Below are 23,638 nucleotides of genomic sequence, written 5' to 3' on the forward strand. Positions count from 1 at the left end.
CTGTACCTGTTGCTGAGTCTCGTGTGTGATAAAAAATGAATGAGGAGAAACTCATTGGTGAAGTTGAGAAATATCCTTAGCTTAATAACCCACAGTTCCGTCATTATAAAGACAATGGCCAAAAAGATATTGCCCTTGCTGCAATAGTGCAGCTGTGTTTTCAGCTTTAGTGTTTGTATTGGTATGGTTCTTGAGTTAAGGTTGTGATGACTCAAGTTAATTATAGTAAGAGCATATGTTTGCTGAATAAACACATTGCAAGGTAAGGTTTTGCAGAGAGAGTTTTGAATATTGAAATAGGTGTGGAAGCAGGTGAATAGTATGAGTAGTTTTGGGAAATGGGTCTGTTTTTTTGTAGATGGTGTCATGTCTTGGCATGTTTAGCTAATACTCCCAGTTATAGTGTGTAAGTAATCAAGAAAAACTGTAATGCAAATATGTACAAGTCATTATGAGTGTATTTATTACCAATGACAACAGTGCCATCATAACAGTATCTTGAAAGCTGTATTAATAGTTTTCTCGTTTGGGATCACGCTATCATCTTTGTTTTGATGCTGGTGGTCTGACTGCTGACTGTTTACTGCTCTCCAGTGGCCAAAAGGAGAAGCTTCCCTCAAGGCAAAACATCAAGTTAGAAATGATAACACAAACTCTTGCTGTCAGTACATTCAAAATAAACCTAATTGACCACATTAATGTAAGATGAATAACATATAGCAGAAATAATGACAAAATTATAATTTTTAATTGTTCTCTAGTTGTCCCATATTCCTTAGTGCGAATAATACAAACATTAATTCTCATTATTGTTCTTTTTTTCTTGAGAGATATCAATAAGCGTAGACAGACTAACCCTATATATAATTTTCAAGACTGAATATGGTACTGAATGATGCACAAACCCAGGACACATACTCAACATGGCTCGGACTTTGCAGTGTAAATGTTTTTATTTCTTGTTTGGATTATGTTCAAAGCACTGAGAATGTTTATTGTAAGTGCTCCCTAAATGAATCAGGTGTGACCCCAGGTACCTTCCTGTAGACTGAGATGTTTAGCAGCTGGTGAGTCTCTGAGCACGTCTTTAACAAAGATCCCTTGCTGTCCTCCTCCAGTCACACTGTAGCCGCTGGCTCCAGCTTCTGCCTCCGTCTCCACCACTATTTCCATGGACTTAGTGGCTTCCTCCACCCACTAGCATAAACAAAGATTCATACATACAGATGAAACACTTGATTTTCCACATGTTGAAGCAAAGTGACATGATATCAATTGATCAGGATAACATAAAGGTATAGTGTGTAAGATTTAGCGGGAGCTGGTGGCGTCTAGCAGTGAGGACTGCAGATTGCAACCAGCTGAAACCACTCCTGAATAGAATTCCTTTGGTGTTCTTTGTTAAAAGGCTTTTCCCAGGAGCTGAATTATCTGCAGAGGTCTAACCCTCTCCAAAACAAATAACCCCAATGATTTAAACTGGTAAAAACACTGAATTAAGCAGTTTTATGTTAAAGAAGAGTGTTTTTCCTGCTCATGTTGCAAAAGGGTTGCTAACTATGGTGGACAATATGGAAAAGTGAAAACACGAAATGCCTTATCTGGAGCCAGTGTTTGATCTGTCCATTCTGAGCTAGAAACATGGTGCAGCAATGTGGCGGACTCTATACCCTATGGGATCTGCTACCTATGCAGATATAAATGCGGCATTCTAAGATAATGAAAACACCACAATTCTTCTTTTCAGGTGATTATACACTAACAAAAACATACTTATTGTATTATATTCCATTTCTGCCAATATATTCCCCTAAATCCTATACACTGGACCTTTAAGTTTTTAAAAATACCTTTAATTCAATGGTTTCATAAACCAAGGACTAGAACAACTAGACAACTCTGTCAACATTTCTCAGTAGCAGAATATATAATTTGTTTATAAACTCACGGGTCTTACTGATTTGCATCACAAAGTGATCCTGATCCCATTCAACAGTAACGCTCTAAATGTATCTGTATAACAAGCGCTGTATTTAAAACATATGAGAAAACTACAACTGTGGGTGCATTTGTTGCATTCTCCAACTTTAAAGACCTTCATCACAGAAAAAATTGAAATGTCTTCTGTCTTGTCGTTAACTTTCCTTTAAATTGTGTTTGGTGCACAAGGGCTTCAACTCTGTTTAATATTTTTTTTCACTTGCTTGAGTGAGTGCAGAGTTTACTGTACAGTTATTTGTCACTTCACACTTTACCTCGGAATCCATTTTATCCATTAAGCTGTCACAGAGGAAAGGTCACTCTATTCTTGGTTTACATCCACTTTTACAGTAGCAGACTGAGCAAAGTAACTTGACTTTTAAAGGGAAAAGTAAATCGCGTGCTTTATCAACTATTGGAGTGACTTTGTGTGCATTGTCTTCCATTTCCTTTAACACTGGGGATGGTCATAAAAATAGAGGGTAAACTATGATTTCTGTTTACTGTTCAACCACTGAAACAAACAAAAGTAAAATTTCAGCTTTACTGTGACAATGTTTATCAAACTGCTTCTTACTGTCTGTTCGTCTGTGGGCTCTGAGTCCATCTCTGGCTGGGCCAGCTGGCAGGTCGACTCTCTCAGATGACTTCTCTTCTGACTCAACACCTGCTTCAGCTCTGCATGAAGTTTCTCCTTCTGCACCTGCAGACAACACAGACAACAAACGGTGAGATCACCTGCAATGTGGATAAAGGTCATAATGAACAACTCAAAATTAACCAATCTGTGGTTAAAAATGTGCTATTTAAATGTTATTACCCGTTATTATTTTTGGTTTATTGCTTTTATCCAGAATCTGTTGTTATGTCTCCATTCTCATTATTATCTCAATATCTTCAATTATTAGATGAGGGTGAACAAAACAGGAAATGTAGAGTATATATTAGTATTTCTGTGTAACTGTGGCATCTTTCCTGTGTGGAAAAAAAAAAAGTTTAATGTGCCAGTTAGCTACACTGACATTTCTGTTGGAAACCAGTAGGCATCATTCTCTCGTGACAAGCAGCAGCACCACTTTGTTTCACAAAAACTCTTAAAGTGCTAACGTGCTACAATTCAGGGTATGAATATGGGTCAGAGTGTTTACTCCAACACCTGCAGCTGGTTTCAGATCTGCCATATTCAAATGTTTTTTGTTGTTGACTTTGTGTCCAGCTGCTGGCGGTCACCTGCTGCGGTGTGAAAAGGCTGTGACTGGCATCTGTGCTGAGCTGGGAGAAATGAAAGGTTGTTTATGTGCTGGACAATGACCTCAGCAGTTCAGGCCTGGACAATTGTGATCCAGTTTGTATGGGCCTGGTGGTTGTTGGGGTCACGAGGTCAGTCACAATGCTGCGTTCCACTTTCCAAATATATCAGAATAACAATGTAGTTCATAAACATTTCAACATTTTCTGTATGTGACTGGAGCTTTGAGGGTCCTGAGGTCAATGTCTAAAGTCCAAAGAAAGCGAATCAAGTGGCAGCGTACACCAACACCATCTAGGTACATGTAATAGTTTTAAAATTTTATAGTGATGACAGCAGTAAAAACATAGCTTTTATTGCTTTGTTTGTCAAAATTAAAAGAATAGTTTGGCATTTTGGGAAATTTGCTTATTCACTTTCTTTCTGAGAGTGAAAGAGTGATAACACTCCCATATCTATATGGTAAATATAAAGCTACAGCCAGCAGCTGTTTAGCTTAAGTGGGGCATACACTGAATGATTTGAGCCTGTTTCTGAGCCAATTTCTGAGCTGCATGACTCATTTTAGAGTTGGGCTGACTTTTCAGCTTTGTTGGGCGTTGTTTGCTGTACAGTGTACAGGGGGACGCGAGGATCAAGCATAGCCTGATCAGCTGCTCCTGACTGTCTGTCAGACATTTGAGTGAATTTCTGACATTTTGGTCGGCTGCCATCAGACTTAAGTAAAGTTAAAGCAGAACCACGGCGTGATTAATTTCAGTGCTTTTTTCTCACTCATCAATCAAACAGTGTAGCCAATACACATAAAGTTTGTTGCTGCTACTAATTGCTGACTTGTGTGTGCGTGTGTGTGTGTGTGTGTGTGTGTGTGTGTGTGTGTGTGTGTGTGTGTGTGAGAGAGAGTGAGACACAGAGAGACAGAGATAGACATGGTACAAAACTTGGACTGAACCATTTTTGCAGAGATGGACTTTTAAGCTCTTTTTTGGGATGTCTGCATTATTGTGAACTGTACCTCTGCTAGCAAACAAACTTCTACCTGCCTGCAGTCCTTGAGCTTTCAAACAAGTCTTTTTTGACCATTGTCAATAGCCAGAACAGTCTGCAAGAGCCAAAGAACGGTTTTATTGTCTGTTTTTTACAGCACTCAGGTCATGGCTTGACGTTTGGACTGCACAGTGCGAACATATAAATAGAGCTTTTGCTTTACATTGCAGAAGATTTGGGGCGGCAGTAGCTCAGTCCATAGGGACTTGGGTTGGGAACCGGAGGGTTGCCGGTTCAAGTCCCCGTCCGGACCAAAATATGGAGCGTGGACTGGTGGCTGGAGAGGTGCCAGTTCGCCTCCTGGGCACTGCCGAGGTGCCCCTGAGCAAGGCACCAAACCCCCCAACCATCTTTCCACTTAGTGCATGTATAGGTCCAGTTTGTGCGTGTGTGTGTTCGGATCTGTGTGTAATTGACAAACAGAGTGAAAAATTGAATTTCCCCTCAGGGATTAATAAAGTATATAAAATTAAAAAATTAAATTAAAAAAATTTACCCATACAGTTGCAGTTGGAATTAAACAACATTTCTAAAACAGGCTCAAGTCATACAGTGTATGCCCAGCTTTAGCTTTGCATAAAGACCAGAAACTGGAGGGAAAGTCTAGCCTGGCTTTGTCTACAGGTAAACATGTAGACCTGTTAACATGTTATATATTGCTTGTTTCATATGCAGAAAAATGAAGTCTAAAATTGTCATGCTGCTGTGGTACAGGAGGTTATTTGGTGAATTATTTCTTGGTCGTGAGCTCTGACTTCCTGGAGTCTTGTCATCACCGTGAGGTTTTCAGACATAAGTGGAGACTCCAAGAGTAACATCCTGGACATGAAGCTACGCAAAGCTAACTGGCTGTAGCTTCATATTTAGGGGACAGATATGAAAGTGGTATCAATCTCCTCATCTAAGTCTTGGCAATAAAAAGTTTTTTTTATTAACAAAAATAACTTGACCACATGTTCTTTTAGATTTGCCCACATTGTACTGCACATTCATTGTCTTATACACAACCATGCAGTTCTTCCAGTTACAGTAAGTACAAAACTTGAAAGTCCTCCTGGCATCATACGACTTCCTTCCTAGAAACCCAAGTACATCTTTATAGACACACTCTAACATCCTTGCAGGTGCATGTATGTATACATGCGTTTCCTCATGTGTGTATCACTGTTCATGCATCCTAGTAGTGTTTTATTCCACGTAGGTCTGTGTGTGTGTGTGTCTCACCACTCTCTCGGGGCTCTCCTGTTCCTCTGTGGAGCCGCTGTGGTGAGGGTTTCGTTGTGGGGCAGAGGGGGATCTGTTGGAGGGGGGCGACCGCCTCTTGTCTTTTACCTGCCACACACAGTAGAAGATAGGGTTAAGTCACTTCAAAATATTCATGCAGCAGCAGTTTTCAGTGGGGTTTTACCCTGTAACTCAGCTAACAAGATTATGTGTGCCTCCACAGCAGCTTTGCACTGCAGCTTTCCTGGAGAAATCTACAGCACATGGAGACTGAGAATGTGAATTTATTTCAACAACCACTGACATTCTTGGCTCCAGTGAAGCTACTCAACTGACAAAAAGGGCTGTACTGAGAAAGCTCCAGGCTCCCAGGTTTGAATATATGGTACAGTGTGTGTGTGTGTGTGTGAGGCTCCGTCAGCTTAAAAAGGAAATACAAGCTGTGGGTTTGTTGTACACAGAGGTACTCTGTATGCTGACCATGCATTGCTACTACCAATCCACTTAACTTGAGGATGTGGCCGTGAAAACCCACAAAATCAAACTTCAGTCAGGGCACAGAGGCAGTAAAAAATGACAACATGACATGAAGAAGTTAAACTCATCATCATCATCCGCAGATGACTGATGGCTCTTTGTTCTTCAGCCCTGTCACCAGAAGAAAATGTTGGCTTTTAAATTTTCTCTAAACCACAAATACATCACATTTGCATGTCTCATAGGGTTTGTATTAATACAATGTGGCTAAGTGTATGAGCTGATTTTGTCATCTGGAGGTGGAAGGGATGGTTGATGGCGTGTCACCTTGGCGAGAAGCCTGCCAAGCTGCAGACCACTGCACAACATAACCGATTTACAGAGTCATTGCTGTGTTTCCAATGGCTTTTTAGGCCCCAAACATGAGGGTTTTGCAGCAACCTGTGACTGTTTGTTTTAGCCGGGATAGTACCCTAAAAACAGAGGCTGTGTTTTACTAAAATATCACTGTGTTTCCAGGAGGGATTGTGCCCCCAAAACAGGGTATTTCAAGCCAAAACATAAACTTTTCTTAACCATAACCAAGTAGAAAATGTGCCGAAACCTAACCACACATGAACCACAGCGTTGTTGAACTGTAAAGTTTCAGTGTATCTGCTACATAGTAATGTATCCATGGTTTGCAAAAATATCCAATGGCAACATTTTTTTCTGGTGGTTGGGATGATCTTCTTCTATGACTGAATTTATATTAAGTTTAATGAACTGGGATACACTTCTCTCACTAGCCCAGGGGAAGGCTGGAGGGCGAAAATTATATTTTTTTCCTGTTTTTTTCTTTTAATATAAATATAGATCCTCCACCACTACAACTATCATGATCATCATGTGTTTTTATTTTGTGTGTGTTTAATTCCACTGATCTCAATAGAGTTTCTCCTGTGGAATGTTTTTTGGTTGGAGTGAATTAAACTGAGATGGATGTTGGTTCCTTTGCCTCTTACCTCCGTTCCTGAGGAAACATGTCATGTCCCAGCCTCCCACATCTCCTTCCTCTATACTTGCTGCATAAACTCTCACATAGTTAATCTCGTAAAAACATCCTGTTTTAGCACTTCACGTGTTGACAGGCTACTATGATCTCTGACACTTACCAACCACAAATTTCCAGTGCAGTTTGTGAGCTAAATCCCTAAAGGACCTACAGTACTTTCTGTAATGTTTTTCGAAAAATATAGTTACATTTCATTTTTGGCAACCAGATTTGTCCTCTTCTTTTAAATCTTTTGTGACACATAGTGGTTGAATCAGTAACATTGTGAAAATCAATTAAAACGTACTCACTTAAATAAGCTGCCCTGCTTGTTCACAATACACACACACACACACACACACACACACATTCAGCAGCTAGCATGGAGCTAAAATGATTGTTTGCAATCAAAAAGAATGCACAACTCTCTCCATAAAGTATAATAAGTGTAATATTGCAATGAATTTCAAACATATTGGATTAGAGCACAACAACATCTCCTGTAAAGTCAATTATTGTGTAGGAAAACAAACGGTAACATCTGCCGACACTCATTTCAGTCATCAAACTGCAATCCTGTAAAGGAATCGCTCCACTGACACACTTAAAGTGTCGTCTGTGTATCAGATGTGAAGTGCAGAGTGTAATTACTGTGTGGAGGACAGATGGTGCTTTTAAAAGGGATTGAGATGACAGCAATAAAACACGTACCATCTCCCTCACAGTGAATACAGATGTACACTGTTGTTGTAGTTTGTGATGTCGATCATCTCTTTATTATTTATTTTATTCAAGACTCAAGTCTTTCATATTTAACATTTCACCTGCTCACTTTGATGTTGTGACTCTCGATTAAAGAACTACGTCAGTATGGTTGGTTTATGGATTTGTTGGATACACTGAAGAAGGCTTAGGTCAAAATGCATCTGTCATTTTGTTTGGCCGTGTGTTGCCCTATTAAAACATAGATTTTGACTCTTGTCTATTGTGAGTGCTGTTGCCTACTAGTTTCTTTGGAATCTCTTTGCAGCTTGCACCAATCACGACTGGAAATATTAGACTTGTGCGTCCTCCCTCCTTCAGCTTCTGGTTTATGGATTTGTATGAGCAGAAGGAGGTGTGTGTTTACTTACGGCTGGATCTCTGGTCTGGCTGAAAACATGGCTGTCCTCTTGGTCTCTGTCAGAGTCTGAAACAGACAAAAAAAACAACAACTCTGGTTATTCTGGTGTCTGCAGTAACTCAGAGCTTATCTAGTTCAATTAAGAGGAGACCGCAATGAAGAGCATTTACTTTTATGTTTTTCATTATATTGCATATAAGGGTCTTGACTAGCAACATAAAAATAGGAATGGAAAGCCATTTCCTGAAGTGGCTGAATTAATTTAATGGACTGTCCTGTAGATAAATGGGTTCCATTAAACACTGTACAATAACCTCAAACTCTTTTGAACAAGACAGAAATGAGGTACACTGAAAATGGAATAGTTGATTGAGCTCCTCTAATTTTGTCCTATGATGAGTAAAGGCAACAGAGACTTTGTTCTCAAGGTGCACTGTAATTTCTTTGCTGATTTATCATTTTATTTTCTTAGTCTGTCACTGTATTATCTGTGATTCTGTATCTCAGTGATTCATTTCTGAAATAATGCACAGTACCTGACCTCTGCTTTTTCCATTTTTTTTTTAAAAATATAGAGTGATTGACCTAAAAGTGATTAAAAATGTACTGAATGTGTTGTACTCTTGAGCTCTCACTAAAATATTAAAAGATATTACCATCTGTTTTTATCACTGATGGGCCAGACATTAGGAATTATGAACAGGGGGATGAAATTTTCCAAATTGGGCCCCTGATCCACACCCACTCCACCACCACCTACTCATCCTTAGCTCTAATACCAACTGAGTAATTTTAAATATGCTCTTGACCTATGTCTAACAACCATTACCAAATCTGGTGTAAGTGACCCATCCAGGCTACGTTCTGCTCTGCATACTCATATGATTACCAAGCAGGAAAGGTCAAGTCAGTTATTTTAAAACACAGAGAAAAAAAGTCTCTCATATAAGACTGTGACAGTTACCCTCCTTACTACAAGGCATTAAATCATAAGATCAAATCAGAAGTGGACTCCAGTGTTTAAAATGTGCTACTTTATGCAGTTCAAAGCCTGTTTATGGATATGTAGAAATATTCAAATACAACATTTAGAAAAATGGCAATGCCACTTTTTCTTCTTTTGGAAGATTGTTAAGACCCCCTCCAACCAGACAGCATGACATGGTTGGTACCAGTGGATGTCTGAAGTTGTCTAGTTTCATTTTGTGCTAGTATCTTCATTCTAGCTTTAAACTGAGCCCATTACAGTGGGTTTTAGTTGTTGGTCTGCCACATTCAGTGTAGCCTGTCATTCCTGGTGCGGTCGGAATTGGACTGCACCATTTTCACAATAACTGTCAGTGGTGGGGTTTCAGATGATTGTGATAACCTTAAATTTAATAAGTATTAATATTAGGTAAATCATTGTACTTGATCCCATTTAAGTGTCAACCACAGAACTTTGCATGGCCCCCACTGGGGCTTGAGCCGGGGTCATTTGTGCCAAGCCCGTTTTTCACATTCTGTCCTGCAAAAGTAAAAGTTGAATTAAATCAGAAATAATTTCAATATGGTTTCTGTGTACATTTAAAACATACAGTCTATCTGCAGGATACTCCAGTCACCAGTGACATGCCATTAAAACAGGACTGTATCATATAACAGTAAATTAGCTCCAGTAGCATTCTTAAGAAGGTGTAGCATCATGTGTTCATGGCAGGCTTGTGGAATTTAAACTTCTGCTTAAGTGACATGGCCGTCAGTCTGAAGCTTCTGGGACGGCGCTCTTGAGATTCTTTCCGTAGTCGTGGTCATGCCCCTGCACCGGCTACCCGAGCCTAAACCATCCAAACCATCTAAATGCTCCACTGAGACACTTTTAAGACATACGGTACTACTCAAACTGCCCCAAAGCATCCATGTTAGTTTTTACATTGTCATAATAACAACAACAAAAAACTATACACATACCATTGCAAAGTAAAGAATGTGGTGGGTTATCAAATTTTGTAAGAATCTAAAATATCGACCAACTATGCTTGCAAAGGTTGAAGTGCAGTTATCAATACAGAAAGTTCTCTGAAATAATGATGGAAGGGGAAGAAGTAGGAGAAGGAGCAGCACTGGTTTATATACAGAGGATATTTAGGTACTGAGATCACAAACCAGTAGAAAATTCCTAAGGTAACAACTACAGCAGCAGCATTAACCAGTCCACCATGTCTTGAAACTGAATATGAGTCATTTGGGTAAAGTGATGCCAGGAGACAAACAGTGAACTGTATCAGTAAAAGTGAGACAGCAAAGTGAGATATCCAGGAAGCCACTGCAGAAATGTTCAAGTTAAGTTTCTTACTGTCTTAAAACATACTGTAAGTTACAGGAGTCACAGTCGCTTGATTTACTGGGGCACTGAAATAGCTTATCGTAGTTTTAACTTTTTCAACTTTCTTAACTTTTCAGACAATGTGAATGCATTAACAACCACTGTATAAAAGTCATATTAAAGGAATACTTCACCCACAAAATGACCAGTTGTATATCAGTTAGTCATGCCTTGTAACTTTGAATTTGTGAAGAAAACTTTGTTTTTCTCACATGCTGCCACATTGAACGAAGAACCCAAAAAGGCAAATGTTCTTCAAGAATTGAAGTCATTGGGGTCCACATTTAACAACAGCAAAACTATATGAAAACGTGTTTACAAACCCTCACACATCTCATGCAGGTTAAACCAAGTTTCATTTACCCAGTTGTATGCTTAGTGCTTCCCAAACACATGCATTTTTGCTAAAACTGTACTATTTAAAGGAACAGTGTGTAAGATTTAGGGGATTTAGTGGTGTCTGGCGGTAAGGGTACAGATTGCAACCAGCTGAAACCCAGCTAGAATTCCTTCAGTGTTTATTGCTCAGGAGATTTTCCCCCGGGACACTATTATCTGCAGAGGTCTCTTCCAAAAACCAAATGGACCAGGTGATTAAAACTGGTAAAAACAATTCACGTTATGAATCAGTGATTTTGCAGCTGCCCACAGCAGATTGGCTTCTGATTACGGTGGCCAACACAAAACTAAAATCAATATGTTTGCTGTTTTCCATCGAGGAATGCGAGAAAACGTTTTCTTCATGAATTCAAGGTAACATGGCATGACTCATTGATATACAAATAGTCATGTTGTTGGCAAATCCTTTAACAGAATGAGTAATTCTACACTGATACAAGGCAAGTGGGGATATAATTGGTGCAGTCAAATACAGTTAAGTGGCCTAGACCAAGACAAGACTGCTGGCCTGACTTTGATGTCCACACAGACACAGGGTTATCAGGCTAGTTTCAAACACATTTGATATTCATCCACCACTCACCACTAAGAGATGACGTGAGCTATAAAACTAAAAATAAGGCCAGCAGGAACCAATTAAGCTGTTTTTGTAGCACCAATGGAAAAACAACAATGTGTAATTCACAGACCTTGGAAGAATGCTTGAATAGTTGTGGTGTATTAAAGATCAAAAACTCCTCTGGTGCTCCTCTGAGCATGGAGCTGTGTGAAACTGACGTGGTGAGAATTAAATACGAACTTTTGAGAGTTATATTTGCAGTAACCTGGTTGCTGCTACTTAAACAGTAGAAACTGGGTAGGGCCTAGACTGTAGTAGTATATTTCATTACATAAAGAATTGATTGATTTAATTGAAGAGTTTGCTGAATGTGTAGAAGCTCCTCCCTGGTCACTTTATCTTTGCTAGCTTGGGAATCACTGTGGCCCCCAGCAATCTCATTCCTCACTGTCCTGCCTTCATGTGATCGCTTTTATAGCAGCCTGAGCTTAACTGTGTGTGTGTTTCTGCAAAGGGAGAAAGCCCATCTGTGTGTTTAAATTTGTGTGTGTGTGTGTGTGTGTGTTTGGACATGAAGAGTGCCAGCGTGGATGTCGTGCCTGTTTGGGTGGGTTGGAGGTATCAGGTATCCAGCAGGGTCACAGGAACACATAACAAACATTCACTGCTGCCAAGCCATCAGTGTATCAGTCACAGTGGGGCAGGGACAGACATTCACGGAGTAGAACAAGTTTTGGAGAGATAGACCCTTGACACATAAAGTGATACACTCTTACAGTAAGTGACGAGAACGGAGATATCAAACCCTCCCTGAGGCCCAGGTTGATCACTGACTCTGCTGCTCCAACAGTGATAATGACATATAATAGCACATAACATAGTGGGCCCCACGTTGAGACTGTGATTATTTTCTTATTTGATGTTGTTGTTAGAAAAAATACTATGCAATAACCATGTACTTTTGGATACTGATCAGATTCAGAGCTATATGTAGTTACTCTTCCTTTATCAGTTTATAATCAAACATCTTCAAAAATGCTATGGCTAATGGTCTGTGTGCTATGTGAATAAAAATTTTAAACACTAAATCTTACATAGTTTAGATATCCTACCTGACAAATTTTGTTTGACTAGCACACATACTGCTCACACACATGTCAAACAGAGATGTTCAGCACGACGTGTTGAGATCCAGGCTTTCAAGCTATTATTTTTGCACTGAGTGACTGGTATTGTATCAGGTGCAGCAGTGTCAACACTGTTGTACTAATGGTCTGAAAGTGGCAGCCAGAGCCCAAATGAGCAGTCATCCCTGCTGTGTTTTATAACCACACAACAGACACAACAGTGACAGTAATATGTCAGATGACACTAATGTCATCTGTAAATTTTGTGTCTGCAAAAGGCAACCTTGTTGGTTATCGAAGTGGTAATTTTTTTAGTTAAAAACATGTTTTTTAATCAAAATGGAAAGTTTCCTGAACTCTGAGTTTATAAACTGTGGTAATAATATTTCAGTTTAAGTAAATATATGATTATCAGCAACAGTTAGACTTGTGCACATGACAGCAACTTTAAACTGCAGCCCTGTGTGACTGACAGACAGATAGACAGCAGCAGGTGGAGGAGGTGGCACACCCTGGACGGAGGGGAGGAATGAAGGGATGGCAGAGGAGGAGGAGGAGGAGGTGAAGATTTGAAATGCCTCACAGCCCAGTCTTATTATAGATCAGACTCACACATCTGCAGGCCTCCACACGCCTGATCACTGACCCTGTGAGTTTGGATCCTCACCCATCTGCATATGTAGGTACAGAGCAGCGAAGTGGGAGGAGCCAAAATCCAAAATTCATAAACAACTGCTGAATGTATCACAGCTGCCAGAATCAGAAACCTTTTATGTTAAGTAGGTTTGCACACACAAGGAATATGTCTTGGGATGTGGTACACGACACTAAAAGCAGTGCAAAAGTAAAGACATATAAAACAGAAAGATTTACAATAGAAAATGTGGAGAGATAATAAATGGGCCAGATGTGTGGGCAGGAACTATGTTTTCTTTAATGTAGAATTACCAGAAAATAAGAAGCCATTTTCTATCTACATTGGGAGCGGGTCCTCGTCCACAGAGTCCACCATGTTGCACCATCATGTTTCTACAGTAACCCAGAATGAATAAACGAAACAGGTAGGGCCATTTGCTTTTTCACATTTTTGGGTCGGCCTTAGTAGTTGGCAGCCCCACTGCGATGAGCAGAACAGCGTCATTTTTCCTGCTTTATTCAGTATTTTTACCAGTTTAAATCACCCGGTCCATGGGTTTTAAAGTGGAAGAGACCTCTGTGGATAATTCAACTCTCTGTAAAAACCTCCATGGACATCTGGATCTTCAGTTATCATAAAAAAAACCAACAAAAAAACAACAACACATGAACACACATTAGCATGTGCTGGGCTAGCAGTCCATCTGTGATGAGCCATACAGCATTGGAGAAACACTGATTTGTAAAGTAAAACTGCTTTATTCTGAAATTTTAGGTTGTTGCATTCTGTAATCCTCACTGCTGCCACAAAATCCCACACACACTGCTCCTTTAATACATCTTTGCTTAGACAACTGGCCCTTTAACTCTATTTGAAAGAGCAAATACATATATCTCTGTCCCAGTATTTACTACTATTGATCACACCCCTCTTCCATGTGTCTGACTCAACTTGCTTGGGTTAGTCTAAACTGTTCAAAGCATCAGCCATCAGAGGGCTTACCAACATAGCTATGCCATAAAAGAAAGGCATATAAAAAGCAGACTACATCCCAAAGGAAAAATAAATGAAAGACTAACAAGTAAACAAGTGCTTGCTGAGGCTGTGAAGTTGTTTGTATTATTGCAGTGGCACAGCTCAACATGAAAGACACATATGCTCGCACATCCAGTCTGGGTGTTTGCATTTGACAGTCACATCCGCAGACTGCATCGATGGACACACACACAGGCTGCAAATCTGATCAAAGTGCTTTGTACCATGCACTAAAGCAACAGATTAGTCAAATGACAAGAGCCACAAAAAATATCCAGGAAGCTAAATCCAAAAAAACACAAACAAGGGAAAGCAAGGTTGCTCCACACTCCTAAAGAAACTAATTAAACGTCAGATTGTTTTCTAGAGATTATATTCATACATTAAAATGAATAATCATCTGTCCAATTGCTGAAATAAGTTTGACATTCTAATAATATAGTGGCTAAGATTCAGGGCAGCCTGGTGATATGATCCAATGAGGCAGCTACTGATGCTGCTATAGAGTCTCAGTTCTCACGGCTCTCACAATGGACTCTGAATTTGAAGATCAGAGAACCAGAAAGCTGAAGAGCTTGTTGGTTCCGTCATCCACTCTGCAGTCTGTCTAACAGGAGCTGGATTAAGTTGTCGTGCGCAGATTTGATAATGCAGGCGGGTTTGTTAGTGAGGCCATAGAGTGGAAAAGACGGCTTAAACACGGTCTGACAGCACCTTTCAACCTCGCAGCACAGGGTTTGTGCATAAGGCTTAGCCACGACAAAATGAGTAATGCCCTTTTTACTTTCTGTGTCTGATTTTCATGCCATCATTCTGTGATTTTTAATGAAAATGTGCTGGAACAAGTATATGTATATATTCACAGGAAGATGCTTCATGGCTGCAACATTTCTCTCTTAGTGAGAAGGACCAGTCCAGCCATCTGGAGCTAAATGCCTTGCTAGGTGTCTGCTCTAACTTTATGGACACCACCAACCATCCACCCACGATGTTTATACCTTCCATGCCTTCAAGCGTGCCCACTGGTGAGTTAAGTCACCTCACAGAAACTGGCACAAATTCGTAATAGCTGCAACCACCTATACACATGCATCCATGTATTGTGCCTTTTAGCCAGGTGGCATGAGCAGTTCACCAGCTCTCCTTTGGCTCATTACCAGTCTTTCTTTTAAATCTTGGGCAAGTCTTGTTTGGCCACTCCTATTACTGGCCATACTGGGCACAGGCCTATTGGGCCCAAAGTGGCAGGGGCCCCCTGGCCTTCACCTGCAGAATGTCAGTCAGATGAATATGTACTGACCAGGGATAGACTACAAAGAGACACAAAATAACCACAAGGAAACACAAAATGACCAAAAGAGACACAAAATGACCTAAATTAGACAGAAAGTTATCTCAAAGGAAGCCAAATGATGACATCAAAACACAAAACAACTACAAGAAGACACAGAATGACTATAAAGAGACACAAAACCATCTGTGTGTCTTAGCCAAAGAGTTAGTTTTAGTTCCTACCTATCTTTTTTTTTTTTTTCTGTCAAGGGACAGGTGTGAGTAAAACAGACTAGAGAGAGAGTAACACGTGCAACTTCATATTATAACCTTAGTTGAATCTAAGAGTCCAAACAAATGTGGTTTTTCAGGTGGTGACAGTCAAAAGCACGGCTGAGAGCTGCGACCACTCAGACCGCTCCAGGGAATGTGATGGTGTGATGTGAGCTGAATAGTTTTTGTTATCCTGCACTGTCCTGCTCTGACTTACAGCAGCAGCCTTATGAAACTTAACCTGCTTCTCTAATCCTGTTCAGAGGCTCCTCTAAGCCTACTAGAGATAGACAAGTTAATGATGTTATAGTTGGCTCAGTCATGGCAGGAATCCAGCATCAGGTGTCCGCTCAAAGAAAACAACCACCCATCTGCCCTTGAATAAAATTGATAACATTTCTTTGACATAACACACTGCGACAGTGATGCAGCACATGAGAGACAGCTGAGGATGTAGGTTTGTGATTTATTTGTGGACTGAGGTATTATCAGCTGAGGCCAGCTATCGATAAAAATAGGATTTCTCCTCACGTACTTACATAAGAGTACACACACAGAGGAAATACCGCAACACTTTTTCACAATTGGTGGCAGCCTGAGTACATAACAAAAATCTTATTGGATCTAATTTTAGGACAATCACAAGACTAGAGGAGGGAAACTGCTTCTATTTCAGACACCAGACTGACTGCCAATATCTTAACAAATAACATCAGTTCTTAAAAATAACACTGAAATTTAGAAATCAGCAGCATTAGTTTATTTTGAGAGCAGGAACAGTGAAGATGTTGCGGAGGCGGGCCACACGTGCATGAATAAAGCAGCAGTATATTGCCATTTCTAAATTTATTTATTGTTAATCTTTTTTTCTCGACTACTCTACTCTTCTCTACATAAATCATGTTTATTATTATTAATCCTAACCCTTATTCAACTTTGTTTTACTACATATTTTTCCGCTGGTCATACAGGCCCCATCTACAGTGGCTCTATGGACTCCCAAGGGGGTTGGGTGCATCCTACAGTTTGAGAACCACTGGTTTAAGGAATATGGGCACAAAGATGATTGGATAAGATATGATGATGTAAGATGAACACATGGGACAGTATGGGGCATTAGAGATGACAGGGAAGGAGAAGAAACAGTGAAAATTCTCCACCAGCAGAATACATTACATGAGTAGAGTACAAGCAAGTCTGTCACTGACTTTCTTTGATTTTACAGCGACAAATCAAGTACCGTCCAGTAATCATCATATCATTATCACGTGTCTTGAATGTTTTTATGGAAAGTCTTACATGCCCCTAACATTACACTCCTCAGGTGAAGTTTGAAAGATGTGTGTGTTTGCTGGACAATGAGAAGATGCTTTCTGTTTTTGTAAGATTTAATAAAGTGTTTTTGGAATTTGACCCAAACTAGAGGCTCAAAAGTCAGGATGTCTCAGGTGGAGCTGCTTCAATTTTGCCCATTTTGTGCTTAATATGTTTCTTGTGCACCCAACAACTTTATGGAGGTTAAGTATTAAGTCACTGGAGTACCTATTTAAATGGAATTTTCCTACACTGAGGGCATCTCAAACTAAATTTCCTGTTTCCATTTGTTGTTGTGTCTATGAACTGCAGTCTGTCATTAGCATCTGATGTAAGTGACATTTAATCATTTTATCATTGAGTAATATTATGCTTTATGAGGGTCTATAGCGTTGTGTCATTTTCAGCCAAAACTACTGCACAGCAGACTAAGGTCATTGTGATTAGGACAAGACATTTACAAAGCAATATACAAATGAGGTACAATCCAAGCCACTGGATCACAGAGAAGCACTCATGTTCAACACTTACACAAGGCTGCAAGTGCATGTAGTTACACATAAGTGCAAAGCAAAGGACACTTTTCTTTTCTTTTTTTGAGAGAAAGAAGAGTGTAATAAGAAACTACTCCTGGAAGATGTAGGTCTTCAAGCGATTTGTGAACACAGCGAGGGATTCTGCTAACACAGTTGAGTTAGGTAACTCGTTCCACTGCTGAGGAACCACACAGGAGAAAAGTTTAGTTTGAGATTTCTGAAGTAATAATCACTCACAAGAGCCAATAACAACATGATATCATGTTTCTAATTTAGCTGCTGTTAGCAAAGCAATTGCAGATCCATCATCAATGATGAATTTAAGAACATTTTCAAAAGGTCTGTTTATCATATTTAGGCAGTGCGGCTGCCAAAAGATCCTTAAAATAGATAGTTTATCAGTTTTTGTTGTGATGTTGTGCTTGAAGCTTGTAGGGTTCAGTGGCCACAGCAGGGCATTGATCCTGCCACAGCTCTGACTCACACTCAAGCCATACCAGCTGAAAATTTAGGAAGCATTGCTGCTGTGAACTGCTTTAGATAAAAGCATCCACCTAACAGCATAATATCCAAACTGTTCAAGATTAGTGAGATAGATCCCAGCATGTCTGCTGATCATCTGAGACACAAGATGGACAAAACAAGACACACCCGCTGGCGAAAGCCTCTGGACAGGAAATGCCTCCATGTAAACAGGAAACAGAGATAAGGTACACTTAGCACATGGTGAGAGACACCCTGCAGTCATGTAAAGATAAAAATCTGCCACAGATTATCCACTGTTTTTCTCAGTTTCAAAAATAAATTGTAGCTCAAATATGAACTGATTCGTGCTCTTGAGTTACTTGTTTCCATGAGTCTTCCTTCCTGATAAGTCCTCGCGGCTCTGTGTATACACCGAGGGAAGTTCACCCTTGTCTGTACGTCAAGCAGTGTTTCCTCATGAGGTCTCTCTCCTGAACTGCCCAATCAACTCTTGACCCTACTTCCTGGGCTAAAATTAACCCCACCCACAACCGCAACCACCACCACCCAAAGTCTGTCGCCAGGAAGCTGCTATCATCATCCATCATTTCATTTCTGACGTCAGTTACTCTGGCCTCATGGATACACACACAAATCATACCTGCTGCTTTTGTACATCTTCCAACAACACGTTACCTCAGAATAACAGATAATGATTTCTTGCATTGTCCACAAGTGTTTGACACATACGACTTTATTTGAAGCATCAGACTCAGACCTGTGATCCTTGTAACAGTGTGTACCGACAGATTTAGAGGAGAGTTCAGTTACTGGCCTCCTTTTAAACAAGCTGGAGTAAAGAGAAGTTTGGTAGCTGCCATCACTAGGATTGGAGACATCAACAACTCTAACTACCATATGGACAAATGTATCAAAACATGCTGGAATATCAGCTTTCAACCACAAAACATTCTCTCTAAAAGTACAACCCTAAAATCCGGAGCCAAACATTTGTACATTACAATTTAGCAGCAAAAAATATAAATAAAAATAAATGCATATTTTCCCTCTTACCTGTAGTGCTATTTATCAATCTATGTTTATTGTGAGTTGCCGAGTGTTGGCGATATCGGCCTTAGAGATTTCTGCCTTGTTTCCCATTTAACTGAACAAGCCATTTTGAGCTGTCACAAGCACGAGTCTCTGGTCTATGAGAGAAAAAGTAGTTCTTTCATGAAACTGCTCACAACAAGGTCTGTGGATTATCCTAAATAACCAGGTCATGATTTATGGAAAGAAACATTGCTGTTGAGATTTTCAAATTTATTTTCTGTGGCGCTTTGAGCACCACAAGCTGAGTGCCACTTATTTCCATTATACTGGAGACAAGGCAGACATCTCTACGGCCAATATCTTCAACATTTGGCAACTCACTCCAAAACAATGTAGACTGTTAAACAGCATGACAGGTAAGAGGAAACGAAATTGTGATTTGGAGGTGAACTGTCCCTTTAAGCCAGAATTGTATAGCCTATCACTGCTCAGCTTCGTAGTATTTATCCCCTTTTGTTGCCATCTTGACTGTGTAGCTCGCTGCTCGCATTTCAACTGTCACCGCTATTGCTGTCATGTGTGGAATTTCATTACTGGCTTAGCTGACATTGCAAAAGATTTAACTTAATATTGAATTTAGACTTAGAACTTTAACAAAAGTAAAATGAATCTGTCTATATTGTCTCCTTGATACAGATGGACTCTAAAAAGTTGTCTGAAAGCAATAAATCATCAGAAAATAGAAAACGTGACCTTCTAAACTAGTGAAGTTTTCTGTTTCAAGGTTCTAAATGAGAATATACTTTGGCAACGAAGGCAAGAAAAACACCTGGCCAGCACCGCCCTTGTTTAATAGCTGCTGGACAGTAAAAAATGCCCTTTTACCACCAATATCTGTGGCCCAAAAATTGCCCAGTGCATGCATTATGTCACCCAGTGCCACAAATGTGTTTGTGGTCCTCCATCACAGAAAGGGTGTGTTTTGGCCACAGCAGTCTCTGTACCCACTTTGGGCCAACAGGCATACCAGGCTGGTAGAGCTGGAACTGGGGGGCAAACAGATCTTATGACCATCACACTGCAGCTGTCGCTGGTGTATAACATTCAGACAGGGGCTATTTGAAATGACCGCCACCAGCAGCTCTGTCAGCTCTGCTCTGCATGAGGCCATTTGAACTTATTTTTGACTGGAGCGCTCTATTATTACAGTAAATTAGAATTAAGGCTCCTTTTTCGAAATGTTGTGGTACTCCCAGTGTTTAGGTCCCCACCCATCTGCCACACCTAAAGGTTAAATAAATCCTAGGAATAATTTGAAAGTGTTATTTGACCCAGGTCACATTACAAAACACTCTTATAAACTTGGAGTCATAGTGACATGCCGCACTGCAAATAGTTACCATAAACCTCAGTGAATGCTCAAGTGTTTGTAACCAGCAACTGGCATGTTGGAATAAACACAAGCGGCAGCTGTCTTACTAAAACTGTCTTTGCATTTAAACAGCGCGCTATTGTTATGCTCCCTGAAGTGAGCAATGTGGAGTCTGCAGACTGCTACATAAACTATTCTGTGTAGCTCTCAGCTGCTCCTGAGCTGCCAAATGTTGAAGCAATATTTTAGAGAACTAAACAAGTCCTGGGGCTGATTTAAAACTAAATTATACAGACACAGAGTACAGACCCAGAGCAACAAAGGCATGGCTATTGAAGATGCATTTATACTGCTTCTACTCCAGACAGTGAGTTATCAGTCCCCTTCAACCATGACTTCTAACACCTGCTTTCCTCTTTGCACAGAGCAACAACAGAGAGCCCTCAGCTATCAGCGGACTGCACTGTATCATCAGCACAGAGACTTTATTAAACCACATCCATCCAGCCTACCTTAATTCTCAGCCTCAGCGTGCCTCCTCCAGCGGTTCAAAGGTGACAGACTTCCACCTGCAGATCTTTAATCTCAGCCTCGCTCTCTTTCCTTATCTCCCTATGACTCCCTTTATCTAACATTGACTTCCTGCCGTCCTCAGCTGCCCTTCTTCACTTGGTCGTGTTGTTGTTGGTATTTTTAATCTTTTCCCCCTCTCTCTATTTCTCAAGCCTTTGCCCCTTGTCACCAGCCAGCCTGTTGCTCCCCTCACTGAAACCTCAGGCCTGGCCCAGGCCCATGGCATCTCTAGGAGGGACGCATCCAGCCTCCTGATTGGCCAGAGGGCAGAGAGATGCCCCCGTATTAGGGCAGCAAGGGGCGGGGCTGCACGACCACGGGAAGGAGGGAGGAGAAGAAGATAACAAAGTTTGTGACATAGTAGACTGTCTGTCTGAATAGTGAGAGTACTGACTGTTTCTCTTTCTGCTGCTCAGATGACTGCAGCATGTCTCCACACAAACACCATCAAACTTGTTTTAAGAAATTCATCATTAGCTGTGTCCAGAGGAGATGGTCAGTTTGACAATTCAGGCACAAAAAAGAGCTGTGCTTGTGGGTAACTGAATTATCTCTAAGATGATAAAAAGCAAAACTTTTGCAGCTCTAAAACAAATTGCTACATTGACTTTGAATTATTTGAGGCAATGTTTTTTCTGTCTTTCTTTTGCAAGAGATCAGCACAAGTATAAGGGAAATAACTACAGGGACTGCATTCCCTATTCCGAGGAGGAATTTAAAGTGATATAGTGATGAACATTGTAGTTAATGATATATCAATTTTAAAACATAGACTACAGGCTATAAAATAAAAGTCCAAAGGTCAGTCTTTCTACTTTGGATAATGCTCCTCCTTATCTGTATACTGCTGAGGTTGCATGTATGAGAGGGCCAGAGTGATTGATCTGCCATTAAGTTCTGATCACTTAATATGCAAACTGACCGATGGGACAGCTTCCAAAAATGTGATGTACTCTGTTTATGGGGATGAAGGATTGGTGGATAAAAAACTAGCTGATTTTTTACATTAGAGACATAGGTTTTTTCCCAGCAAGCTGTTTGTCTGTGGTTTAGATCTCAATGTCCCAGCTGAGCGCTCCAACTTCAAACCTGGAAGCCAAAATAAACCAGAAGACAGGCTCTAATAAAATCCCAACGGTCTTTAGATGCCTGGATGAACTTTCCAACAAGTGATGTTGTTGGGAAGTTATTTTTATCCCAAATGGTTTAAAATAGGAACAGCAGGCCTTGGATCTCATTTTAGAGAAAGTGTGACGCTTCCTTTCAGGGGAGCGTTGTTGTGTGCTGAGAAGTTTGTGTGTTTGTATTTGTCTGCTTGTCTCTATGTATTCCTGTCTGCATTTCAGCGTGTCAGTGCTTATCTGTCTGTTTATTTGTGCATGTCTATATTTGTTTGCCTTGCTGTACTTACAGATGATTTGCTGTGAACTAACTGGCCGCAAAGCTGAGGTCAGTATGAGAAGCCCAGCGAGCCAAAGCGCTGGGCAGGGACATGTACCACCCCTCTCACACAGGATCAAGACACCTAGACTGAAAGAGACACTAAATTACTACAAATTGATGTGTGTTGTGATCATTTTGTATTGTTTTGTAGTGAGTTTGTTTCTCTCTGTAGTCATCTTGCTCCCCCTGGACATTTTGCCTATTATAGTTATTTTGCATCTCTTTTTGATAATTTTGTCTTTCTAGTTGTTCCACATCTCTTGATAAAGTTTTTGCATCTCCTTGTAGTAAATCTGAATCTCGTAGTCGTAATGTGTCTCTTTTTACTGACATTTTGCAGTTGAAGCCTAGGGGAAGGTTTTATGACATTTTTGCTGTGTTTCATTAGTTGTTCAACACGCCCTCGTCAACTTCCCCTCGGCACTTGCCCTCGGGGAAATCCCTGCCGCCATCATAAATGTCGTTCCATTTGTCTGGAAAACTGAAGTGAACTTGCTGAGATTGATGCTCGGAGGGCTAAGGGGACGAGTCAGCAACAATGGTCACTCCAGAGGTGTATATTGCCCACAATGCATTGCAGCTATGCATTTGATGCATGAAAATACATCTACGGTGAGGTGGCAGTTATGCAAACCTCCAAAGAAGGAGAAGATTAATAAATTGAAAATTAAATGAATAAAATAATAAATAAAAAAGAAACTAAATAAATTTACTATCTGAAATGTTTCAGTTTTTCTAATATTTGTCACAGGTCTGCGTAGGCAGACTTACATCTGTATAGGTTCACTAGTTGGCAGATTGGTTTCCTGAGAAAATCTCACTGATAGCTTGATATTTTATTAGAAAATGCAGTAAATTTTTACTTAGATTGTTGTCCAGCTCAGCCTATGTGATTTCTTTATTCCCAACATAATCTTTTAATGCATGTAAACATTGCTGTTTTGCAAGATATCATAACCCTGTAGCAATAATAGTCATGAAATTCAGGATATGGATAATAAACACATTTGTAAATCAGAAACTGATGTAGTTAATAACCAAGTGGTGACATATTGCAGTTATTCACAGAAGATGTCTTTGCC

General features: G+C 40.2%; 1 protein-coding gene across 50 annotated transcripts in view; it reads right to left on the bottom strand.

The window, feature by feature from the left end:
- prx (periaxin) overlaps positions 1-21,193 on the bottom strand; it is a 42,265-nt gene extending 21,072 nt beyond the window's left edge. For all 50 annotated transcript variants that reach the window (XM_049577397.1, XM_049577377.1, XM_049577403.1 and 47 more), the window contains exons 1-5: positions 21,053-21,193; positions 8,144-8,199; positions 5,501-5,608; positions 2,558-2,683; positions 1,038-1,197 (exon numbers count right to left, since the gene is read on the bottom strand). In XM_049577397.1, coding sequence (XP_049433354.1) covers positions 1,038-1,197; positions 2,558-2,587 — 190 coding nt within the window. In that variant the 5' untranslated portion in view covers positions 2,588-2,683; positions 5,501-5,608; positions 8,144-8,199; positions 21,053-21,193. The remainder of the gene's footprint in view (positions 1-1,037; positions 1,198-2,557; positions 2,684-5,500; positions 5,609-8,143; positions 8,200-21,052) is intronic.
- Between the last annotated feature and the right edge of the window lie 2,445 nt (positions 21,194-23,638).

This window comes from Epinephelus fuscoguttatus, linkage group LG5 (genome assembly GCF_011397635.1).
Source record: "Epinephelus fuscoguttatus linkage group LG5, E.fuscoguttatus.final_Chr_v1".
In the NCBI taxonomy this organism is placed as follows: Eukaryota; Metazoa; Chordata; class Actinopteri; order Perciformes; family Serranidae; genus Epinephelus; species Epinephelus fuscoguttatus.